At 43.4% G+C, this 24,760-nt stretch overlaps 2 protein-coding genes across 3 annotated transcripts in view; both read right to left on the bottom strand.

Annotated features, from left to right (window-relative positions):
* The window catches only part of LOC129841163 (zinc finger and SCAN domain-containing protein 12-like), a 44,541-nt gene extending 34,787 nt beyond the window's left edge, over window positions 1-9,754 (bottom strand). The window contains exons 1-3 of one of the 2 annotated variants that reach the window (XM_055909307.1): window positions 8,326-9,754; window positions 7,711-7,841; window positions 5,273-7,514 (exon numbers count right to left, since the gene is read on the bottom strand). In XM_055909307.1, the coding sequence (XP_055765282.1) occupies window positions 6,318-7,514; window positions 7,711-7,841; window positions 8,326-8,608 (1,611 nt within the window). In that variant the 5' untranslated portion in view covers window positions 8,609-9,754 and the 3' untranslated portion in view covers window positions 5,273-6,317. Of the gene's footprint in view, window positions 1-5,272; window positions 7,515-7,710; window positions 7,842-8,325 lie in introns of those variants that run through there. The other variant, XM_055909306.1, reaches the window with a different exon arrangement.
* Window positions 9,755-12,113: 2,359 nt separating this feature from the next.
* Window positions 12,114-24,715, bottom strand: LOC129841159 (zinc finger protein 777-like). The gene is made up of 7 exons (XM_055909299.1): window positions 23,893-24,715; window positions 17,930-18,060; window positions 17,563-17,727; window positions 15,481-15,645; window positions 15,034-15,145; window positions 14,681-14,808; window positions 12,114-13,411 (listed from the first exon to the last, which is right to left on the bottom strand). Exons 1-7 carry the CDS (start codon window positions 24,152-24,154, stop codon window positions 12,479-12,481), a joined length of 1,896 nt encoding a protein of 631 aa, XP_055765274.1. The 5' UTR covers window positions 24,155-24,715; the 3' UTR covers window positions 12,114-12,478.
* Window positions 24,716-24,760: the final 45 nt, after the last annotated feature.

Below are 24,760 nucleotides of genomic sequence, written 5' to 3'. Positions count from 1 at the left end.
CTTTTTGGACCTGAATGCCAAAACGTTCACGAGATAGAGATGCCCCAATTTGCATACCCCACTATACCATGAGACATCCATATCTTCATCACTGTAAAAAAATTGAGTTTGATATCATTTAAAAGTTTAAAAACAGGGTTGTCAAACTATTTTATAATTTCTTGAAATGAATGTTTTTTAAATAAAAAATCTAAGGTACTATATCTAAAAATGCTTAAAGTCAGATTTGTTTTATTTATTTTCACACGTTGTAGTTTAGACCCTAATTTACATCATGAGGTGTGCGTATGTATGTATGTGCCCGCCCTCAGTTGAGACACAGCATACTCTTGAATACAGGGCGGGGGGGGGGGGGTGTGTCATATCAATCATAGAAATACAATTAATAGAATGGGCCTATCCCTTTAGACCACTGCAATTTAGCTGGTACACCATTTGATATTGAAATGTATATTTTAACTTCCAATTACTACTTACAAAGATGGTCAAAAGCTGCAACATATGCAAACAAATAAATGTTTTGTTTTTAGATAATTGACATTAAAAGTAAAAAAAAGTAAAAAAATAATCAAATAGTTTGACAACCATGTTTGCAAGCTTTTAAAATGCTATCAAATTCAACCGTTTATCTTTCCCAGTGATGAAGACATGGATGTCTCATGGTATGATGGGGTATGCCAAATGGCTCAAATTTGAGCACCTCCCTCTCCTGGATTTTTTGGAACATAGGTCCAAAATGTTACTTTCTGACCACTTCTACCTTACCGCAAATATGTATGAAAAGTTTTGTTTGAATCAAAAGGGGTGTGGTCAAAAAGTGATTTAAATCAAATGGCATGACCCAGAATTAAACAGGTTGTACACTGACCCAGTTTGTAAAGACTGGAATATCAACTACAGGTTCAATTTAGTTCAGGTTTAATAATATTTCACCTCAGTCATCCCCTGAAGGTAACTTATAGGCCATTTACTGCAAACAGCTTGAAGTCAAGGACTGTAGACTAAACACAGTGGTGACATACATCAGTATAAATACAGCCAAAGTCAATTATTGAGTGGCAATGTTTGCTACAGCAATGGGAGATTCATAACAATAATGCACATAACAGATATGGGAGTTGATAGAGGGGAGGATGACAATATCTGATTAAGGCGAACCCCCAACTACAGTGCATTCGCAAAGTATTCATACCCCTTGACGTATGCCACATTTTGTTGTTAGACTGAATTGAAATGTATTAAATCATTTTTTCCCTAACCCATCTACACCTAATAGCCAATAATGACAAAGTGAAAGCATGTTTTTAGAAGATGTATTGATAATGAAATACAGTCAATACATGTCAGAATCACCTTTGGCAGTGATTACAGCCGCATCTTTCTGTTTGTCACAAAGAGTTTATTTTGCCCATTATTCATTTCAACATTCTTCAAGCTCTGTAAAATTGGTTGTTGATCATTGCTAGACAGCCATTTTTAATTCTTGCCATAGATTTTCAAGCAGATTTAAGTCAAAACTGTAACTCGGCCACTCAGGAACATTCAACGTCTTGTTAAGCAACTCCAGTGTACATTTGGCCTTGTGTTTTAGGTTATTGTCTTGCTGAAAGGTGAATTCCTCTCCTGGTGTTTGGTGGAAAGCAGAATGAACCTGGTTTTTCTCTAGGATTTTGACTGTGCTTAGCTACACTCTGTTAATTTTTTATTCTGAAAATTTCCCCAGTCCTTAACGATTACACATAACATCATGCAGCTACCACTATGCTTGAAAATATGGAGAGTGGTACTCTGATGTGTTTGGGGCAAATCCAATACAACAACACTTTGTATTCAGGGCAAAAAGTGAATTTCTTTACCACATTTTTTTTTACAGTATAACTCTAGTGCCTTGTTACAAACAGGATGCATGTTCTAGATTTTTTAAAATTCTGTACAGGCTTCCTTCTTTTCACTCTGTAAATTAAGTCAGTATTGTGGAGTAACTACAATGTTGCTGTTGCTGTTCCATCCTCAGATTTCTCCTATCACCGCCATTAACCTGTAACTGTTTTAAAGTCACCACCACACCAACCATCACCATATCATCTACTCTGCCTCATCATACTCATTCTTTCCTCTGTTCACCTCATCCAGTTCCATACATCCAAAACCAACAGAATTAACTACAAACTAATTAGTACTACATTACATGTCACTACACTCTATTCATGTGTGCATTTTCTGCTGGTGTATCCTGAGGTAGCTCCTCTCTGAGAACCTTTTCCTGTAGTGCGTACAGGCAAACCGCCTTTCTCCTGTGTGGATCTTCAGGTGCATCTTCAGCTGGTGCTGATGTGAGAACCTCTTCTCACACTGGGGGCAGCTGTAGGGTTTTCTCCCCTGTGTGGACCTTCTGGTGGATCTCAGCCTGTTTGGGAAATTGAAGGCTTTCCCACAGAACAAACACAGGAAACCTTACTGATTACGTCTCTACTACTGTAATTTGTCAATGGGCTTGTGTAGCAATTTAGTGTTGAGGCACTGGCGTTGTCTGAGGTCTGGTTTAACATTAGGAGAGTGTGAGGGATGAAGATCAGGGAGTGTCTGTGTTGTCGCAGGGTCCATGTTCCAGTTGATAGATCCTATAGAAGGCAGGCTGAAGGCAGCACCTGTTAGGGGGTTAACCTGAGGTGCCATCAGTCTCTGAATCAAAATTATAGGAGCAGGACGGAACATCTCTAGCCAAATCTGTTCTCTACCGCCGCATACCGACAGCTCCCCGCCCCCACAAACCAAATCTATTCTTCACCCCGTTGTCATGGAGACTAAGCTTGGTTGTTGTTTTATGTTTGACTGTGTTTCTAGTTGTGGTTAACAGTTGAGGACGCTGTCCCATCCACTGACCTCCACTATGTCATCTCTGGTCCTGGCTTGCTCAGTGATGTCGTCACCATGGGCCCAATGGAGTCGGAGTCAATTACCTGGTGAAGTTCATAAATTATGTGTTCAAATATGTAAACACAAGTTGTGGTGATTTAATTTTATGAATGAAGAAAAAATAACTTCCTATTGAAGATCTATTACTGTATGTAGGCTATATGTATTTCTCCCTTACCTTGCTCCCCCATCTTTGGTCCACTCAGCAGATCAATGCTCTCTGGTCCATCCTCTATTGTCTCCTCTTTGACTAGCAGCAGATCAGGCTTCCCATCCTCCATGTCTACTGACTAAGAGATACAGAGTGAGAGGATGTTGGATCAAGAAATCTGATATGAGCACCCTGCTATGGAGCATCTTCTGATTGGACAATGAGGGATTGCTATGAGTACTATGCAAACATGTTAGTTGATTTGATTAGTTGACACTCTTTAATGGTTTGATAATTGAAAGGCATGGTCCCACACTTAAGACAAAATTCATCAAGACCCGTATCCACAAAGAGTCTCAGAGTAGAAGTTCTGATCGAGGATCAAGTCCCCGCATGTCTACATGGTCTAATTCATTATCATCTAAAAGGCAAAACTGATTCTAGATCAATACTCCTACCCAGACCTAATATAATTCAGATCGTAGTTCACAGTGGGCTCACCTCAGTGAGACTGTGTGTGGTCCTGTGCTGCTCAGCTGGTTCCTCTGCGGGTTCAGGAGGAGGTGTAGTGTGTGGTCCTCCATGACCATGTTCTCCTCATGGTTCCCCAGACCCTCCTCACACCCCTCCTCCTTCACCAGCAGCACCTCTGGACCCTCCTGGAAGAGACAGGTGATACTGATTACACACACTCCCTCAGGTACGTACACACGTGTACAGAGAACACACTTTCAACGTGCAATCACTCAAATAGCAAAAGGCAAATGCTGTTACTATCTATTTATACAAACAGCTGTATTGTTAAATACTTCCAGATGCAACAGAGTTTTCATGACACAAATAGGTCCCGTGTGGCTCAGTTAGTAGAGCATGGCGCTTGCAATGCCAGGGTTGTGGGTTCGATTCCCACTGGGGACCAGTACAAAAAAAAGTATGAAAATGTATTGCACTCTACTGTAAATCGCTCTGGATAAAAGCGTCTGCCGAATGGCTACAAAAAAAAGTGTTTACCCATCCTCACCTTGTTTCAAATCAAGTTGTATTTGATGTTTACTTACAAGCCCTTAAACAACAATGAAAGTTAAGTAAAAAAGAAAAGAGCAAAAAAAATAACAATAATGATGCTATATACAAGGGGTACAGGTTTGACCAAGTTAATGTGCATGGGTACAGTTTTGTCGCGGTAATTGAGGTAAATATGTACTTGTAGTATATTGACTATGCATAAATAGTAACCATTGAGTATCAGCATCGTAAAAAGGGGGGAGGGGTCAATGCAAATAGTCCGGGTAGCCATTTGATTTGCTGTTCAACAGGCTTATGGCTTGGGGGTAGAAGCCTTTTGGACCGAGACTTGGCACTCTGGTACCGCTTGCTGTGTGTTAGCAGAGTCTATGACTAGGGTGGCTGGAGTATCTTTTTTGTTTTAGGGCCTTCATCTGATGCCGCCTGGTATAGAGGTCCTGGCCCCAGTGATGTACTGGGCCATACGCAATCCCCTCTGTAGAGCCTTGCAGTTGCCATACCAAGCGGTGATGCAACCGGTTAAGATGCTCTCGATGGTGCAGCTGTAGACATTTTTGAGGATCTGAGGACCCATGCCAAATATTTTCAGTCTCCTGAGGGGGAATAGGTTTTGTCGTGCCCTCTTCACAACTGTCTTGGAATGTTTGGACCATGATAGTTTGTTGATGTGGACACCAAGGAACTTGAAGCTCTCTCCACAACAGCCCCGTCGATGAGAATGGCGGCATGCTCGGCCCTCCTTTTCCTGTAGTCCAAGATCATGTCCACAATCACTGCCAGGTCTCTGACCTCCTCCCTTTGAGTCCTATACTGTAGTTACAGAATTACTTAAATTGTTGTTAAACACATTATGGTGGACAAAAACGTTGTGGGTAAAAACAAGTCAGCAATGATAAGTAAAAAAAAGAATCTGACAAACCTGACTAAGGTATTTTGATGTGTACAGTAGGTGCTTTAAAAAATATATATTTAACCTTTATTTAACTAGGCAAGTCAGTTAAGAACAAATTCTTATTTACAATGACGGCCTACCACGGCCAAACCCGGATGACGCTGGGCCAATTGTGCGCTGCCCTATGGAACTCCCAATCACAGCCGGATGTGATCCAGCCTGGAATCGAACCAGGTACTGCAGTGACGCCTCTTGCACTAAAGAGATTCTCAATGAAAGACTTAGAATGAAAAGTCCCATTTTGTGTTTATTAAACAAACAAGTGTTAAATACACCATATGAAAACCACACATACACGTCTCAACAAAACTTGATGAATTGAAAACATATTTCTTGCGAAAATTTGAACACCATATAGCCTACATAGCACAAACAATTTGAAACAGACTTTTTAGGCTTATATATATATATATCATGGTATCATATCAGTCATGGTGTGGGGTGGTATTTCTTTGTGGGGCCGCACAGCCCTCCATGTGCTCGCCAGAGGTAGCCTGACTGCCATTAGGTACCGAGATGAGATCCTCAGAGCCCTTGTGAGACCATATGCTGACACATGCACATTTGTGGCCTGCTGGAGGTCATTTTGCAGGGCTCTGGCAGAGCTCCTCCTGCTCAAAGGCGGAGGTAGCGGTCCTGCTGCTGGGTTGTTGCCCTCCTACGGCCTCCTCCACGTCTCCTGATGTACTGGCCTGTCTCCTGGTAGCGCCTCCATGCTCTGGACACTACGCTGACAGACACAGCAAACCTTCTTGCCACAGCTCGCATTGATGTGCCATCCTGGATGAGCTGCACTACCTGAGCCACTTGTGTGGGTTGTAGACTCCGTCTCATGCTACCACTTGAGTGAGAGCACCGCCAGCATTCAAAAGTGACCAAAACATCAGCCAGGAAGCATAGGAACTGAGAAGTGGTCTGTGGTCACCACCTGCAGAATCACTCCTTTATTGAGGGTGTCTTGCTAATTGCCTTTAATTTCCACCTTTTGTCTATTCCATTTCAACAACAGCATGTGAAATTTATTGTCAATCAGTGTTGCTTCCTAAGTGGACAGTTTGATTTCACAGAAGTGTGATTGACTTGGAGTTACATTGTGTTGTTTAAGTGTTCCCTTTATTTTTTTGAGCAGTATATATATATAAATAACATGTCTGGATGAAATATTCGACCCAGGAATATTCAACACTATAATGTGTTACTCTTATTATTCCAAATTTATGCTGACAACAATGAAAATGAATCTTCGTCTTTAATGCAGGGTAACTTTCTATTTTATAGAGTGGAATGTTTTTTCTGCTGGTGTATCCTGAGGTAGCTCCTCTCTGTGAACCTCTTCCCGCAGTGAGTACAGGCAAACTGCCTTTCTCCTGTGTGGACCTTCAGGTGCATCTTCAGGTGACCAGCCTGAGCGAAGCGCATGTGGCACTGGGTACAGCTGAACGGTTTCTCCCCTGTGTGGACCCTCTGGTGCCTTTTCAGGTGGTCCTGGCGGGAGAACCTCTTCTCACATTGGGTACAGCTGAAGGGTTTCTCCCCTGTGTGGACCCTCTGGTGGATCTCCACCTTCTGGAGGCAGCTGAATCCTTTGTGACAGAACATGCAGAGGAACCGTTTCTCTTTAATATTGCCTGATGTGGCTCCCCCTCCCTGAGCCTGGGCTCTAGCCCTGTCGTTTGAGTTCAATACCTGATCGAAAAGGATGTGGCCTTGTGAATCGGAAGGTCTCATCGACGTGGACACTAGGTCGCAATCCCTGAGTGCGTGTACAGGGGAGTGGGTTGTGACATTTGGATTTGTCTCTAAGCTTTCCCTGTAATCTAAGAAATCTCTGCCCTGTGAGTGTCCATCTCCTTGGTGAATAACTGCATTCCATGTGGGTGGAACATCCCCCTCCACTTTCACAGTCACTTCATCTACCACTATAACCTCCCCTTTCTTATCTAAGCACCCTTCAGAGCATGCAGTACTACTGTACTGGTTCCAGTCCCATTTCGACTGATCAGTCTGTCTCTTTAAACCCAAGGGCATGTTGCCAGGGTCCATCTCTGTAGCGTAAGAACAAGACGGATCATCAACTTCTGTGTCTAACGTGTCACAATCACCATCTCCACGGGAATTAACCACCTTCTGGATTTGGTGAAATACCGGTAAATATTCTGAGCCGGGAACTGGAGGACAGCCCAGTCTCCTCAGTCCCAGTGTCTCTGGGTCTGACCTGTGGTCAGATCCTGTGTGTACAGTTAAAGTCTTGGTGTCTGTCTCTGACTTGAGGACGGCGTTCGGCATTCCACTGACCTCCGTGATGCTGCATCGGGTCCTGGGCTGTGCTGGGGCAGTGGTGGGGTCATCTGTGGCTACAGGGGGCGCTCCAGCTACTCTAGTCTGGATGTCTCTACTGTGCCATGGGTCCTCCTCTCCTTCAGACCTCTCCTGCTTGACCCCAGGACCTGCAGCCTCTGCAACTGCAGACTGACACAAGAAGAGGGGGTTATTACCAGTACATGAATAGAATTTGATAAATATGTTGTAAGGAAGTCTCACAAGCTCCCCCATGGCAGATAAATGAGGATGTAAGCAAGTGAAAGCTGAGGGGAACCTTTCTGAAATAAATTGACATATTTAATCTACAAAGTAACACATTTTTATGCAACACTATTACACTAACCTCTATCACGATAACGTGCTGGGTTGAGGTTCCACTCCCCTCATCAATAGTGATTGGTTGGTCATCTCTCCATGTATTGTGTCCAGCTGGCTTCACAAAGCTCCTGTGGCCTCCAGTGAGATGTCCTTCACCTGAGAGTGATTGCGGGTTAAAGAGGTGTTAGGTTAACTCTGGCTTTCCCACACTCAGTCCTTAAGACCCCAAGGGGTGCACGTTTTGGGTTTTGCCCTAACACTACACAGTGAATTCAAATAATCAACTAATCATCAAGCTTTGATCATTTGAATTAGTTGTGTAGTATTAGGGCAAAACCCCAAATGTGCACCCCGAGGACTGAGTTTGGGAAACCCTGGGATTTAAGGTAATACTTCTTGATATACTATTTATTGATCAATGTATTATGTTCCATGCATCAATCTTTTCATTGACTAAATAATAGGCAATGCAGTAAGTCAATAATTGTTAGAATATGATTGTGTATTTGCACAAGATAGCTAAGTAATCAGGGGAATTATTGCATCCAATCCAAAAACTGACCAAGACCCAATTCTGGGTAACACATCTGAATAAATGTGCATAGGGCAACGGGGCTGCTCAGCCTTCTGCAAAATGTACCTCTTGCCATTCCTCTGTATCGGTCGAGGATCTTGACACTACTGGGACGATTGGTGAGGACGCGCTCTCGTATTGCCCTCTCTGCGCGTTCCCGTGCCACCTTCAGTTCCAGTAGTTTCTTCCGCAATGCCCTGTTTTCTTTCTGGCTTTGAGTTATTTCCAAACGAAACACTGCATAGTCATCGTCTACGAGTTTACAGATCTCTGCCACGGCTGCATTCGCTAGCACCTCCATGATGGAGGCTATTTGAGTGTGAAAAACCATACCGTTAGAGTTAGCCATTGTTAGCAGCTAGCTAGCGTTATCTAGATAACATCTATCAACCAAGTCCGGTTTCCAACGCGAATTAAAAACTACATGGGTTAAGTATGTGATGCTGTCCAGTTAAGTCATATTTTGAGTTCCAGGGTGGTAATACACATCTAAATATTAACAATAAAAACGCTAACGTGGAAATTGTTCTTGGTCACAGTTCACTTCCGTTCGTCTTAGTCTTCTATGATATCATGGCGGTCCGCAAACAAACGTTTAAGGTGCATGCCGCCACCTACTGTGCTGGAGCGTGCGATCAATCATGGTCTACCGAATTCTGCACTACTAACAAAAAATGACTGGGGGGAGTAAATGGCCTACTAACCCTCCCAAGCCCCCCCAACCCATTAAACTGTATCTATGTCATGCTGAAACAATCCACCCGTAGAATTATTCAGCATGTCTACAACCATTTCAACAGAAACATCTGTTAACCACAATAACTATTTTGCCATATCCACAATAACATTCAACCTGGCATTTCTGCTTTCACTGTCAAAATGTCCGTTGACAGAGCACATTCATGAGCACAACATTTCTGAACAGGTCTCAAACATGCCAGGACCAGCAGAAACACCAGCCCTGACAAAGTCCACTTACTGTAGTACAGGAGCAGCCTTGGAAGCGCCATCATTCCGCACTGAAGTCCCACCAATCTGTTTTACATCCTCTGCATACGAAACATCATGACTGATTCTGAGCCTCTCTAGCCTCTCGCTGCATCTGGCATCCACCAAATAGGGGGAGGGGGGGGGCGACGACATCATACAAAAAGATAAATAAATTAAAAAAACAGCCCACTCCTTGAATCCTAATCCAAATCACATCCCTACACAGGCTCCGGGGCTTGAGAGCGGAACATTCATCGACAGGATTACTTGTAATGTCTCTGCTGTAAAATACCGGAGTCCCAAAAAACCTTAAACCGCACTCAATGATGCTTATTTTCTCAGATTTTCTTTGTTTGCGCTGTGCAGTTTATAACCATTTCAAGTCACCATTTTTAACATGCATCATGTAAGGATCTCTCTGTTGGCGAGGAACATTCACTGGTGTCTCTAATCGAACTACCATTGTTTCTTCAACGTTACTACCTTATCTTTGTCGCCTTCACCCCAACGTGGCAATTCAGGACATCGGGCGCATGTTCTCCACCACTATTGCAGCATTTAACCATCTGGCATATTTAAAAAAATTAAATAAAAAAAGAAGAAACATCTATATATTATTTTGGGAACCTTTATTCATATGATACTTACCCGTCTACATACACTATCGGTCAAAAGTTTTAGAACACCTACTATTTTCCACATTGTAGAATAATAGTGAAGACATAAAAACTATGAAACAACACATATGGAATCATATAGTTACCAAAAGTGTTAAACAAATCCAAAGATATTTGAGATTCTTCAACTAGCCACCTTTTGCCTTTGACAGCTTTGCACACTCTTGGCATTCTCTCAACTAGCTTCATGAGGTAGTCACCTGGAATGCATTTCAATTAACAGGTGTTCTTTGTTAAAATAATTTGTGGAGTTTCTTTCCTCAATGCTATTTAGCCAATCAGTTTTGTGACAAGGTAGGGGTGGTATACAGAAGATAGCCCTATTTGGTAAAAGACCAAGTCCATATTATGTCAAGAACAGCTTAAATAAGCAAAGAGAAACAACAGTCCATCATTACTCTAAGACTCGAAGGTCAGTCAATATAGAAAATGTAAGAACTTAGAAAGTTTCTTCAAGTGCAGTCGTAAAAACCAAGCGCTAAGATGAAACTGGCTCTCATGAGGACCGCCACAGGAATGGAAGACCCAGAGTTTCCTCTGCTGCAGAGGATAAGTTCATTAGTTACCAGCCTCAGAAATTGTAGCCCAAATAAATGCTTCAGAGTTCAAGTAACAGACATATCTCAACATCAACTGTTCAGAGGAGACTGCGTGAATAAGTCCTTCATGGTCAAATTGCTGCAAAGAAACCACTACTAAAGGATGCCAATAAAAAGAAAAGACTTGCTTGGGCCAAGAAACACCAGCAATGGACATTAGACCAGTGGAAATGTGTCTTTTGGTCTGGAGTCTAAATTTGAGATTTTTGGTCCAAACCGCTGTGTCTTTGTGAGAAGCGGTGTGGGTTAACGGATGATCTCCATATGTGTATTTCCCAACGTAAAGCATGGAGGAGGAGGTGTAATGGTGTGGGGGGTGCTTTGCTGGTGACACTGTCAGTGATTTATTTAGAATTCAAGGCACACTTAACCAGCATGGCTACCATAGCATTCTGCAGCGATACACTATCCCATCTGGTTTGGGCTTAGTGGGACTGTCATTTGTTTTTCAACAGGACAATGACCCAAAACACACCTCCAGGTTGTGTAAGAGCTATTTGACCAAGAAGGAGAGTGGAGTGAGGAATCATCTGACCTCAACCCAATTGACATGGTTTGGGATGAGTTGGACCGCAGAGTGAAGGAGAAGCAGCCAACAAGTGCTCGGGATATGTGGGAACTCCTTTCAGACTGTTGGAAAAGCATTCCAGATGAAGCTGGTTGAGAGAATGCCAAGAGCGTGCAAAGCTGTCAAGGCAAAGGGTGGCTACTTTGAAGAATCTAAAATATATTTTGATTTGTTTTATACTTTTTTTGGTTACTACATGATTCCATATGCGTTATTTTGATGTCTTCACTATTATTAAGAAATACCCATGAATGAGTAGGTGTCCAAACTTTTGACTGGTAGTGTACTTCAGTCTCTACCTCACACTTTCCATCTGGGTGTTTCCTCACTAACATTAACCCATTTCCCAATCCACAATGACCCAACCTCAGCCTTGTCAACAGCACCCCATCCCTCATTTCACTCCCCATATACCTACTGACCTTCCTCACAGAATTCTAGATGAATGGTACCACCATATCTACCTCGTCCCTCTTCAGAGCTGCTTTCGCTACCTTATCCGCTGCCTCATTTCTCTCTACTCCAACATGAGCTGGGACCCACAGAAAACCAACCTTACTCCCTTTCTGCCCCACCCTATAAAGTGGCAACAGCTCTATTATCAGGTCTGGGTGTGCCTTTGACTTCCCTTCTCTCAGCACGACCAGGCTAGTAGCAGAGTCTGAACACATATTTACCCGTTTAGGCCCCACATCTTCCTCCCAATCCCCAACACTACACATCAAACCTCCTATTCATGATCAGTATCTTTCAAGCGGTCGTCACTAGTTTCCACATTCATAATTATGGCTAAACCCCTATTTCTACAATTTATCTTAACCCCAATGCTAACTTTCTGCCTAACCCTAAACTTAAACTAGAAAATAACAAATTTGTTTTCAGGAATTTTTACAATACAGCACATTTTTTTAAACTAACTGTGGAACCTAGTGGAAACCCTTTAAAGCTCGGTCCTTGCCCTATAGGTTCGTAGGAAGCCAACGAAACTAAGGTCATGTTTAATTCTTAATGATAAGTTAATTTTCATTTGCTTGTTTATTTGCTTGTTTATTGAAAGGACAACATGATATCTCATTTATTGAAAGATTTGATCACCTATTATTTTTTTTGTACATAAATGAACAGATCCCACCTGACTATGCCAAATCATGTGTTTTAAAGGGGTTATAAGAACTATTGTTATGAATAGAACATAGGTAAAACCAAGTTCAGAGGTGAAATAGTGATACACTTCAATGTCAGTGTTTTGGCTAGCACACCAAAACAACAAGTCTGTATCATGTGAGCGTACCCAGATGCTCAACTAAGGGACCTAGTAATCCCCCCCAAAATTCTTACCCCAGTACACTTCACATGATAAATAAAATATTTCAGCTAAAGAATAGCTACAATTTCTCCCCATTGTGGGCACAGCTATGTCTGATGAGGTAACTCAGGAAGGAGAAGCTCTTGTAACATAGTTTGCACTTGAAAGGCCTCTCCTTGGTGTGAATGTTCTGGTGCTGTTTCATATATTTAGTCTTAGCAAAGCGCTTCCCACACGTGGGGCAGGCGTATGGCTTGTCGGCATCCGTCCTAATGCCCGACCTTCCACATTGTGACCCAATGACAGAGGAGGTAGAAGCAGGCGCCACCGCCCTCAGGTGGTTAGTCTTTGAGCTCCCTCCTTGACCTCTAGCCATTGTTTGGGTGTTGTTGGGATTGTGTGCTGTGCTATAGGCTAGGTGCTTCTTGTGGTAAACGCCCATCCTGAATCTGTCTGTATTGGTGGGGTAACCATGAAGTAACTGAGGAAAGCTAGGCCCAGGCTTTCTATGAACCCAGTCACCAGACATTAGATGAGATCCTGAAGGAGAAGACAGATTTGCTGATTGACTACCACCAGGGGGGTCTCCCACCACTCTCTGTGAAGGCTGAAGCTCAGGGTGACCTGCTCTGTTCATCATGGATACTGTGATGTTTGTATCATAGGAACAGGAGGGTCTATCTCTATCAGCCCCAGGCCCTGCTTCATCCCTGCACTGAGACTGTGAAGAGAAGGGTCTGGGCTGCAGACTGGATCCCTGACTGGAGGCTCTGTCTCTCTGATGACCACCAGGACTGAGGTTGTTCAGTCCCCCTGTCCACTGGTTGTGTTCTGTGTGGTGGTGGAGTTTCCGTCTCTTGCAGTTGGGTCCTGGTTCCGATTCAGGAAGGAATAGTGACGGCTCCTGATCCATGGTTCTGATCCGGGGCCAGGATTTGTGACCAGCTGCTTCAGAGGTCCAGTCTCTCCCGCCAGTAACACTGGATATCAGCAGGTCCTCATGGACTGCAGACTGCAAACATAAATTGTACAGAAGAGCATATGAAGGTTTATATAAGAAACTTGACACAATATTATAAAATGTTAACCACAGTTAAGCCCATATCTAATACTGTGATTCAAGTACCTAACAATATAGAGCCATTGGAATGACACAAAAATAACCAAATTCAACAAAATGGCATTACAATCACATCTATTGCACAAAAGGACACGTGACAAGTGGAATAACTTTTCTCACTATGGTAACACTTTACATTTTCTGGAAATTTGGTACCCTCCCTTTGATAAAATGTATTTTAGAATACTCTGGAAAAGGTTCAACATGTAAACATGACACTTTAGGACACCAACCATCTACTACGTCTCATCATCCTTGTTCTTAACTCAATTCACCTCATCCAGTTCCCTATACATTCACAACCAACAGAATTAACTGAAAACTATCTAGTACTACATTACATGTCACTATACATGGGCCGTGTGCATTTTCTTTTGGTGTATCCTGAGGTAGCTCCTCTCTGAAAACCTCTTCCCGCAGTGAGTACAGGTGAACAGCATTTCTCTCGTGTGGACCTTCAGGTGCATCTTCAGCTGGTCCTGATGGGAGAACCTCTTCTCACACTGGGGGCAGCTGAAGGGTTTCTCCCTTGTGTGGACCCTCTGGTGCCACTTCAGGTTGGAGGAGTGGGAGAATCTGGCCTGACACAGGTCGCACCCAAATGATTTCTCCCGTGTGCATCCTCTGGTGGATCTCCAGGCTTTCCCCCAGAACGAACACTGGAAGCGCTTCTCTTCGCCACCGGATCACCTGAAAGCGTTTCTACTACTGTCATTTGTCAATGGGCTTGTGTAGCCATTTAGTGTTGAGGCACTAGCATTGTCTGAGTTCTGGTTTAACATAAGGAGAGTGTGAGGAGGATGAAGGCCAGGGAGTGTCTGTGTTGTTGCAGGGTCCATGTTCCAGTCGATAGATCCTATAGAAGGCAGGCTGAAGGCAGCACCTGATAGTGGGTTAACCTGAGGTGCCATCAGTCTCTCTGAATCACAACTATAGGAGCAGAATGGAGCATCTCTAGCAGAGTCTGTGTCTGTCCTCTCCTGTTCTCATACGGACACCTCCCTATCCCCGCAGACCAAATCTACGCCTCACCCTGGTCTCAGCCAGTCTGTAGTCATGGATACTAAGTTTGGTTGTTTTGTGTTCGACTGTCTGTTTCTGGTTGTGGTTAACAGTGTTGTTCCCCAGCCCAGAGTTGAGGACGCTTTCCCATCCACTGACCTCCACTATGTCACCTCTGGTCCTGGCTTGCTCAGTGATGTCGTCCCCAGGGCCTTTGGCTGCACCTGTCTGGGTCTGGGAATCCAAGACGGCCGTCCAGTCTCCTTTGTTAGCCTCCAGCCAACCACCTGCAGAAAGGTTACAAAATATACTTTATAAACATGGCAGAGAAAAATCTACATACGGAGTATTTATTGTCAATTACCTGGTCAAGTTCATACATTATAATGTGTGGTTTTGTATGTAAACATAAGTTGTATTGATTTTATGAATTAAGAAATAATAGCCATGTGCATCACTATTCCCATTGCAGATCTATTACTGTATGTAGGCTATATGTATTTCTCCCTTACCTTGCTCCCCCATCTTTAGTCCACTCAGCAGATCAATGCTCTCTGGTCCATCTTCTATCGTCTCCTCTTTGACCAGCAGCAGATCAGGCTTCCCATCCTCCATGTCCACTGACTGTAAGAGATACAGAGTGAGAGGATGTTGGATCAAGAAATATGATATGAGCACCCTGCTATGGAGCATCTTCTGAATGGGTAATGAGGGATTGCTATGAGTACTATGCAAACATGATAGTTGATTTGATTACTTGACACTCTTTAATGGTTTGATCATTCAAAAGGCATGTTCCCACACTTAAGACAAATGTAATCAAGACCTGGGCCCGTAGCCACAAAGAGTCATTGATCTAAAAGGCAAAACTGATCCTAGATCAGCACTCCTACTCTGAGAGGCTTTGTGGATACGGGCCCTGACCTAATACCATTCAGACAGTAGTTTAGTGGGCTCACCTCAGTGAGACTGTGTGTGGTCTTGTGCTGCTCAGCTGGTTCCTCTGTGGTTTCAGGAGGAGGTGTAGTCTGGTTGTCCTCCATGACCATGGTCCCCTCAGGGTTCCCCAGACCCTCCTCACACCCCTCCTCCTTCACCAGCAGCACCTCTGGACCCTCCTCCTCCTAGAAGAGACAGGTAATGCAGATTACACTGACATACACAAACTCAGGTACGTACACACAGATAATAAACACACTTTCAACATGGAGTATTTACCCATCCCCACTACGTTTGAGTCCTATACTATAGTTACAGAATGATTTCACTGTTGTTAAACCCATCATGGTGGACATACATATAAATATGTTGTGGGTAAAAATAAGTCCCCTATGATAAGTCAGACAAACCTGACTAATTTGATGTGTACAGTAGGTGTTTGTGTGTAGGTATATTTAGCAAGTGTATAATGGTTATAAAGCTCTGTCAGAATATGCAGAATAGCGTGAGATCAGATGTGATGTATACTAAAGAGAGTCTCAATGAAAGTCTTAGAATGAAAAGTCCCATTTAGGTGTTTATTGAACATAAACAAGTTTTAAACACACCATATGAAAACCACAGGTCTCAACTGAAAAACTGCATTTTCTCATTAAAAGTCTCTTGGGGGAAAGAATATAGTAGTTGAATGGAAGTAATAAAATGGGCATTTATGAACATCATATCCTACAACGGTGTTTCCCAAATCAAGTCCCCCAACAGAACCCATTTTTATTGTAGCACTGGACAATGAGGTGTGTTGGTCCAGGACTACAACGAAAATGTGTAGTTTTGGTAGACTTGAGGACTGGAGTTGGTAAACACTGGCCTACACAGTACAAACACTATATGTAATTGACTTTTTAGGCTTATATATCCTACAATGTCTGGGCCTTGCACTTCAACGCTCTTAGTTGTTATGGAAATTGACCCGCTGTTTACTTTTTGCATCTACGTCATCTCGCTGAGTCTATCTTTAATGCAGGGTTTCATCTAAGCCTCAGAAGCTATTGAGTGGAATGGTTACTTTGTTATAGAGTGGAATGGTTTTTCTGCTGGTGTATCCTGAGGCATCTCCTCTCTGAGAACCTCTTCCTGCAGTGCGTACAGGCGAATGGCTTCTCTCCAGTGTGGACCCTCTGGTGCCTCTTCAGGTGACCAGCCTGGGTGAAGCACATGTGACACTGGGTACAGCTGAAGGGTTTCTCCCCTGTGTGGACCCTCTGATGCCTCTTCAGGGTGCCAGCCTGGGTGAAGCACATGTGACACTGGGTACAGCTGTAGGGTTTCACCCCTGTGTGGACCCTCTGGTGGATCTCCACATTCTGGAGGCAGCTGAAGCCTTTGTTACAAAACATGCAGAGGAACTGTTTCTCTTTACTATTGCCTGATGTGGCTCCCCCTCCCTGAGCCTGGGCTCTAGACCTGTCGTTTGAGTTCAATACCTGATCAAAAAGGATGTGGCCGTGTGAATCGGAAGGCCCCGTTGACGTGGACACTGGGTCACGATCCCTGAACGCGGGTAAAGAGGAGTGGGTTGGGACATTTAGATTTGTCTCTAAGCTTTCCCTGTAGTCTAAGAAGTTACTGGTGCTGCCCTGAGAGTGTCCTCCTAAGTGGGTTTCGTCTGCATTCCATGTGGGAGGAGCGTCGCCCTCCACTTTCACAGTCACCTCATCTACGACCAGACCCTCCCCTTTTTTATCTTGGCACCCTTTAGAGTATACACTACTACTGTACTGGTTCCAGTCCCCTGTAGACAGATCAGTCTGTGTCTCTAAACCCAAGGGCATGTTGCCAGGGTCCATCTCTGTAGCGTAAGAACAAGACGGATCATTGCCTCCAGTGTCTAACGAGTCACAATCACCACGGGAATGAACAGTCCTCTGGTGAAATACCGGTAAATACTCTGAGCCAGGAGCAGGAGGACAGCCCAGTCTCCTCAGACAAAGTCTCTCTGGGTCTGATCTGTCATCAGATCCTGTGTGTAAGAGGCTGTGTGTTACAGTTAAAGTCTCAGTGTCTGTCTCGGACTTGAGGACGGCGTTCAGCGTTCCACTGACCTCCGTGATGCTGCGTCGGGTCCTGGGCTGGGGCACGGCGGTGGCAAGGTCCTCCATGGCTTCAGGGGGCGCTGCAGTCTGGATGTCTCTGCTGTGACGTGGGTCCTCCTCTCCTACAGACCTCTCCTGCTTGACCCCAGGACCTGCAGCCTCTATATCTGCAGCCTGACACAAGAAGTGAGGAGGTTATTATTACCGGTGTCCAGTTGAATTGTATAACAATGTCGTAGGGAAGTCTCGTAAGCTCCCTTATGGCAGATAAATACGGATGTACATGTAAGCAAGTCAATAGCTGAGGGGAGCCTTTCTGAAATAAACTGGCCACATTTGATGTACTGTAATTTTGATGTAATACTATTACACTAACCTCTATCACAATAATGTGCTGGGTTGTGGTTCCACTCCCCTCATCAACAGTATCTGGTTGGTCATCGCTCCATGTATTGTGTCCCGCTGGCTTCACAAAGCTCCTGTGGCCTCCAGTGAGATGTCCTTCACCTGAGAGTGTGATTGGGGGAAAGAGGTACTGGTTAGGTACGGTCAACCCTATATTGTACACTTTTGACATTGTCGACAATTGGTAAGGATGTAAGGTAACACTTCTCAAAACTTCATGATATACTATTTATAGATCGATATGTTTCATGCATCACATTGTTTTCCTTGAGTAAATCAAGAATCTGGTTAGAATATGATAGTGCGTATTTGACAGCTAAATAATCAGGGGAATTATTGCATACTGTCCAGAAACTGACCAAGACCCAATTCTGGTTAACACATCTAAAGTTACACATGCTGAGGAGAACAGGGCTATGGACCCCACAGCCTGTCATATAGTCCAATCGATATGTGCCAAACTTTAGGTGATATGTTCACTTTTTCATAAAACCATGGAACTTGGTACAATTTGGGGCCCTGAATATGTTCAGATATGGAGCTATCGCAAAAACTGCAGTTTTTCATTCTGCCGTAACTAAATGTATTTTGCGTCATATCTTCTGAATCAAACATGATAGACACAGAAAAGGTGATGTCTACACCTATGTTTTGATGGTCAACGATTACAATGACGCCCAGTACAACATCATAAATAGTTCAGTTTATTATCTAATGGAGGACTGCCATGGGAAGAAATCCACTGAAAATCGCAGATTCTGACAACATACACAATATAATATTTCTGTGGCATACATAGTTGTCTGCTGCAGTTTTATTGCCCCTGGTTGTGAATGTGGATACTGTGTGACCCATGTGAATTCACCGAACACAAGAAGGTCAGAGAGAATAAAGTAGATGTCACAAGTCAAAATGTTGATTTATGACCCTATGTCCTGCTGACGTGTGCATGCCCATATTTGGGCTTCCGGTCAGGACATCCTGGTGGTTTGAGGCGCGGGGTTTAGGAAGTGACCATGTGTATGATCATTCTGTTCCTGTTTCTCACGGCTTAGAGTGTGAAAAGAGTTTTATGATGTTTTTGAAGTTGTCATGATGTTTGATGTCTAGTGTCCTGTTTGGAACGGGTTGGGGGTTAATGAACATTTCAAAGAGTAAGGCCTATTTTATAGCCCTCCGGGGTTGTTGTCTATGAAACACGAATGTCCTGGGGTATTGGGCTTTGCAGACGCCTTATAAAGCCCCAGAACAATACATGTTTAAGACTGTACAAGATAACCTCCCGGAATATTAAACAAAAATGACACCTATGCCAATTTGTGGTATGTTATGCTCGGCTTGTCATGAACCCAGTGACCAAAGCATTAAGGAAGTTCTGTGTGAAGCTCCAGAATGTTTTAAAGGATTTTTGGGTACGAGTGAGGGACATATGTCTTACATATTCCAGCCGGAGGATTCTACGGTAAAGATCTTCAACGCCAGTGGCCCCAAACCCCTTTATCAGGCAAAACCTGGGAGTTTTTCTCCTGCTCTGGGGATGAGAGAATGGCTAAAGATTAGGCTGGCGCTCTGTAAAATTGAACAGGCCCTGAGTGGTACAAATGTGCCAGGATATGCGTTGGAAGAACAGGTCTGCGGCCGCAGTGATCTGAAGGCCCTAAGAATCGCTTCAATGGCCTATAACCCTGACAACAAAATGACAATTTTAGCCTGTGAAGTTTATGATGGTGCTAATGCTACAAAGTCTGTCAATTCTCATGTATCTTCCAGAGCATGCAAAGATGTAAACTTTTTTTATTCCTGTGTTTAGTTTTCATCATCGGGTATAACGGTTGTGTCCTGCCGGACTGTGCACGTGCAGACCGTCAAATCCAAGGCACTCCTTTGATATAAAGTTGTTTTTGACAAAAATTAGAACAGGTTGTTGTAATGACATGTTCAGCTACTTGAGACATTGGAATCTATATCGTGCCTTCAGATTTTGAGAAAATGTAACAACTAACTTCTCCCATTGACTTCCCAAACCCCTGTCTGGTCTGTCGAATGTGCTGTGCAAGGTGTTCCTGTGTTGGCCACTTGGAACTGGGTTTGAAAACTCTGTGGTATTGCCCATAATTGAGGGTTGTGCCACCAAATGTTTAGTGTATAGAGTAAGTTCCTATTAAGTGCCAAATAAAGTAACATGGTTGACGATTTCATCCTCCTTGTGACAGGGGGAATGGAAGCTTGTGTGCAACAGGGAGGGGCAATCGAATGTGAGCTTCACAACAAAAATCATTGTTAAAACATGTCTAGCCTGTCTATCTATGGGTAACAAGGTTGACGTGTTATGCTCGACCTGCTCAGTTTTCCAACACAAAACACCAGAAAATGGCCAAAAAGAGTAGAACCAGCTCAGCTTAGATGTTCAATGTTTCTTTAGAATTTTTTAAAAGGAATAGTTTCACTATATTAAAACGAGTTCACGTAACATGGTTGACCTTAAAATGAGGGACAGACATTTCATATGATTAGATGAACCACTAATCACATTAAATAAATAACAATGTTCAGAAATGACTTGGTGAAAGCAACAATATAACTATGGCTTTACAATGATGGGGTTAAGTGGGTTCAAATCTTCCTAGAAAGTCACAGAAGGCCATGTCAAAATGCTGAATTGTGGCACATTAGGCAGTCTTTATTCATATAGAACGTCCCAGTCCCATTCAGAATCCTGCATGCTATTGCCTTAGCTTGGTGTCAATGGCTGACTCCATTCATAGACGCGAACTGCTTTAGCGCTTAGAGCGTTGGGCCAGTAACCGAAAGTTTGCTGGATCGAATCCACGAACTGACAAGGTAAAAATCTGTCGTTCTGCCCCTCAGCGAGGCAGTTAGCGCCCGGGGAACGGTGGGTTGAAGACGTGGATGTCGATTAAGGTAGCCCCCCGCACCTCTCTGATTCATAGGGGTTGGGTTAAATGCGGAAGACATTTCAGTTGAACAACTGACTAGGTATCCCCTTTTCCTTTCCCTATTGACGATAGTATCTTCTGAGCAGGGTAGTTTTGTTTCAACATTAACATTCATCGCTTGCGGTAAGGTTTTGGAAACATAAGGAACGTATTTTTCATATCAGCAAGAAACAATTTACTACAGACCTTTTATAGGGTTAGGGTTCCCACACAGACATATTACAGTGCTTGTTTATGGAAAACAGAAGGAAGACCGAGTGGAATACCTGTGCTAATTAGCTATATGTGTCTCCAAAACCTGTGTAAACGGAAGACGGACTCCACAAACTCGTCACTGAAAAATACTGGTCGGTTGCAACTGTGTTAAATCCAGTTAATGCAGTGTACAGTAAGTGTGTATTTTGCATTTGTGAAATAATTTTAATATGATATGAAAGCAAAAGGTTTATGTTTCTAGAACAGTACCGCAATTGAGAATCGATTCATGTTTAGAAATAGTATTTGGCTGTTTTGGCTTCCAGAGCCAATTCACCTTTAAACAGAACATATTAGGTCCTTGGACTATAATGAGTAACATTAGGCTACTTTAGTCCAATATTGGGCTAACTCTATGCATACATTTTCAGTTAAGCAGAATCCCCAAAAAATGTATTCCGTATTGCCCCTAAAACTGCAATTCACTTTCATATTTCTCAATTATTTAATTTTTTAAAATAAATAAATAATATTCTATGGTGTGAGAAATGCCGATTTCATTGGATATCTTCCCATGGCAGGCCACCATCATATAATTGTCAGAACTGTTTATGATATTGTACTTGAACATCAAAACATACACAAGGCCAAAAGTCTGTGGATACCCACTTGTTGAACATCTCATTCCAAAATCATGGGCATTAATATGGAGTTGGTGCCCCCTTCGCTGCTATAACAGCCTCCACTCTTCTGGGAAGGCTTTCCACTAGATGTTGGAACATTGCTGCAGGGATTTGCTTCCATTCAGCCACAAGAGCATTAGTGAGGTTGGGCACTGATAAGAACACGTTTCCGCCTGGCTCGCAGTTGGTGTTCCAATTCATCCCAAAGGTTTTCGATGGAGTTGAGGTCAGGGCTTTGTGCAGGCCAGTCAAGTTCTTCCACACCAATCTTGACAAACCATTTCTGTATGGACCTCGCTTTGTGCACGGGGCATTGTCATGCTGAAACAGGAATGGGCCTTCCACAAACTGTTGTGACAAAGTTAGAAGCACAGAATCATCTAGAATGTCACTATACTGTAGTGTTAAGATTTCCCTTCACTGGAACGAAGGGGCCAAGCACGAACCATGAAAAACAGCCCTAGACCATTATTCTTCCTTCACCAAACTTTACAGTTGGCACTATGCATTTGGGAGAGGTAGCGTTTTCCTGGCAGCAGCCAAACTTGTCCTTTGGACTGCCAGATGGTGAAGAATGATTCATCACTTCAGAGACCACGTTTCCACTGCTCCAGAGTCCAATGGCAGCGAGCTTTACACCACTCCAGCCGACGCTTGGCATTGCCCATGGTTATCTTGGGCTTGCGTGCGGCTGCTTGTACATGGAAAGCCATTTCATGAAGCTACCGACAAACAGTTCTTGTTCTGACGTTGCTTCCAGAGGAAGTTTGGAACTCGGTAGTGAGTGTTGCAACCGAGGACAGGCGATTTTTACGAGCTATGCGCTTCAGCACTCGTCGGTCCCGTTCTATGAGCTTGTGTAACCGATGTGAAATAGCTAGCTAGTTAGCGGTGGTGCGCGCTAATAGCGTTTCAATCAGGGACATCACTCGCTCTGAGACCTGAAGTAGTTTTTCCCCTTGCTCTGCAAGGGCCGCGGCTTTTGTGGCAGGGACGGGTAACGATGCTTTGTGGGTGTCAGTTGTCTATGTGTGCAGAGGTTTCCTGGTTCGAGCCCGGTGAGGGGACAGACGAAAGCTATACTGTTACATTGGTGCCGTGATCCGGATCACTGGTTGCTGCGGGAAAAGGAGGAGGTCAAAAGGAGGGTGAGTGTAACCGATGTGAAATGGCTAGCTAGTTAGCGGTGGTGCGCGCTAATAGCGTTTCAATCGGGTGACGTCACTCGCTCTGAGACCTGAAGTAGTTGTTCCCCTTGCAGAGGCGCGATGGGGCCACTCTAGAAGGGCAGAAATTGGACAAACGGGCCATTCTACTGCCACTGTTTGTCTATGGAGATTGCATGCTCGATTGTATACACCTGTCAGCAATGGGTGTATAACTTTTGGCCATGTAGTGGTGTGAAAATCAAATTTTCTGTGTTATCATATTTGATTCAGCAGATATTACAGAAAATACATTGTCTGGTTATGGTGGAATAGCAAAATGAGGTTTGAGGTTGTGCATGACATCCTTGTATTCATTGACCATCAAAACATATGGGTGGGTATACATCAACTTTTCTGTAGTATCATGTTTGATTTTGGAGATATGACACAAAACACATTATTTGGTTATGGCGGAATGGGAAAAAAGCCCCCATAATGATTTTTTTTTTTACGATGGATCCATATGTGTTCAGGGCTCCAAAACTGTACTTGTGTACCAACGGTGTGTGACCGAGGAGCTGGGTTCATCCGAGCATTCTGACCTCACAACTGCAGTCAAGCACCTAATCTAACTGGCTAAAGTTGGCTAGTTACTTCCAGACACAAGAGAACAACTCACTCTGACCATTTTACTCGCCCTATCAGAGTTGGTTAGGCTGTTTTCATGTTATGTATAGCGTTGGTGACAAGCTGCGCTGGCAACAATTTAATGACGTTTTTTTGCCGACGTTTACTGACACCGGTCATATTTAACGGTTGTTGCGCGTTCGTAAATCAAACCGTTATTCTGCGCTCTCTGGCACAGACAAAAGTAGATAGGTAAAGTGTAATGTTCTCATGAAAAAAGTAACATTTTCCACATATTGCCAGGGCTATTCTGCAAAAATGTACCTCTTGCCGTTACTCTGTATCGGTCGAGTATTTTGACACTTCTGGGGCTGGCGAGGACGCGTTCCCGCGACACCTTCATTTCCAGTAGCTGTAGTTTCCTCCTCAATGCCCTGTTTTCTTTCTGGCTTTGAGTTATTTCCAAACGAAACACTTCATAATCGTCGTCTACGACTTTACAGATCTCTGCCACGGCTGCATTCGCTAGTACCTCCATGATGGAGGCTATTTGAGTGTGAAAAACCATACAGTTCGAGTTAGCCATTGTTAGCAGCTAGCTAACATGAACGTTACCTAGATGGCATCTATCAGTCAAATCCTATCTCCAAATCGAATTAATGACTACATGGGATAAGTATGTGATGCTGTACAGTTAAATGAGTCATATTTCGAGTTCCATTGTTGTATAAATAAAAACGCTAACGTGTTCTTGATTCCTGTTTACTTCTTCTTTGGAGTTTAACGGCGGTTGGCATCCAGTATGTTGCATTACCTCCCCCAACTGGACTATAATATAAATCCATTATATAAAATAAATTTGAAAAAAAGACCCAACTAACCCTACACTCATTAAAAACCCACTACCCCATTCCACTACGTTGACGCTATCTGCTCCTGATACACGAAAGTGTAATGAACAACTTCACCATGGTGAAAGGGATATTAAATGTCTGCTTTAAAAAATATATATTGAAATACCTATAGATGCCCTTCTTTGCGAGGCATTGAAAAACCTCCCAAGTATTTGTGGTTGAATCTGTGTTTGAAGTTAAATGCAGCAAGAGGGAGAAATGGTCTAGAATACTTTTGGGCTCCTGAGTGGCACAGCAGTCTACGGCACTGCATCTCAGTGCTAGAGACGTTACTACAG

The sequence above is a fragment of the Salvelinus fontinalis genome, chromosome 42 (assembly GCF_029448725.1).
Source record: "Salvelinus fontinalis isolate EN_2023a chromosome 42, ASM2944872v1, whole genome shotgun sequence".
NCBI lineage: Eukaryota > Metazoa > Chordata > Actinopteri > Salmoniformes > Salmonidae > Salvelinus > Salvelinus fontinalis.
The sequence above is the reverse complement of the archived record's forward strand: the minus strand, read 5'-3'. Positions and strand labels throughout refer to the sequence as shown.

What these genes read in the sequence shown, in the direction of transcription:
- LOC129841159 (XM_055909299.1), bottom strand. Translation starts at nt 24,154, where the DNA reads ATGGCTAACTCGAACTGTATGGTTTTTCACACTCAAATAGCCTCCATC. An exon ending in ATACAGAGTAACGGCAAGAG is followed by an intron (nt 18,061 to 23,892) that starts GTACATTTTTGC and finishes TCACACTCTCAG; the next exon opens with GTGAAGGACATCTCACTGGA. An exon ending in AGCACATTATTGTGATAGAG is followed by an intron (nt 17,728 to 17,929) that starts GTTAGTGTAATA and finishes TTCTTGTGTCAG; the next exon opens with GCTGCAGATATAGAGGCTGC.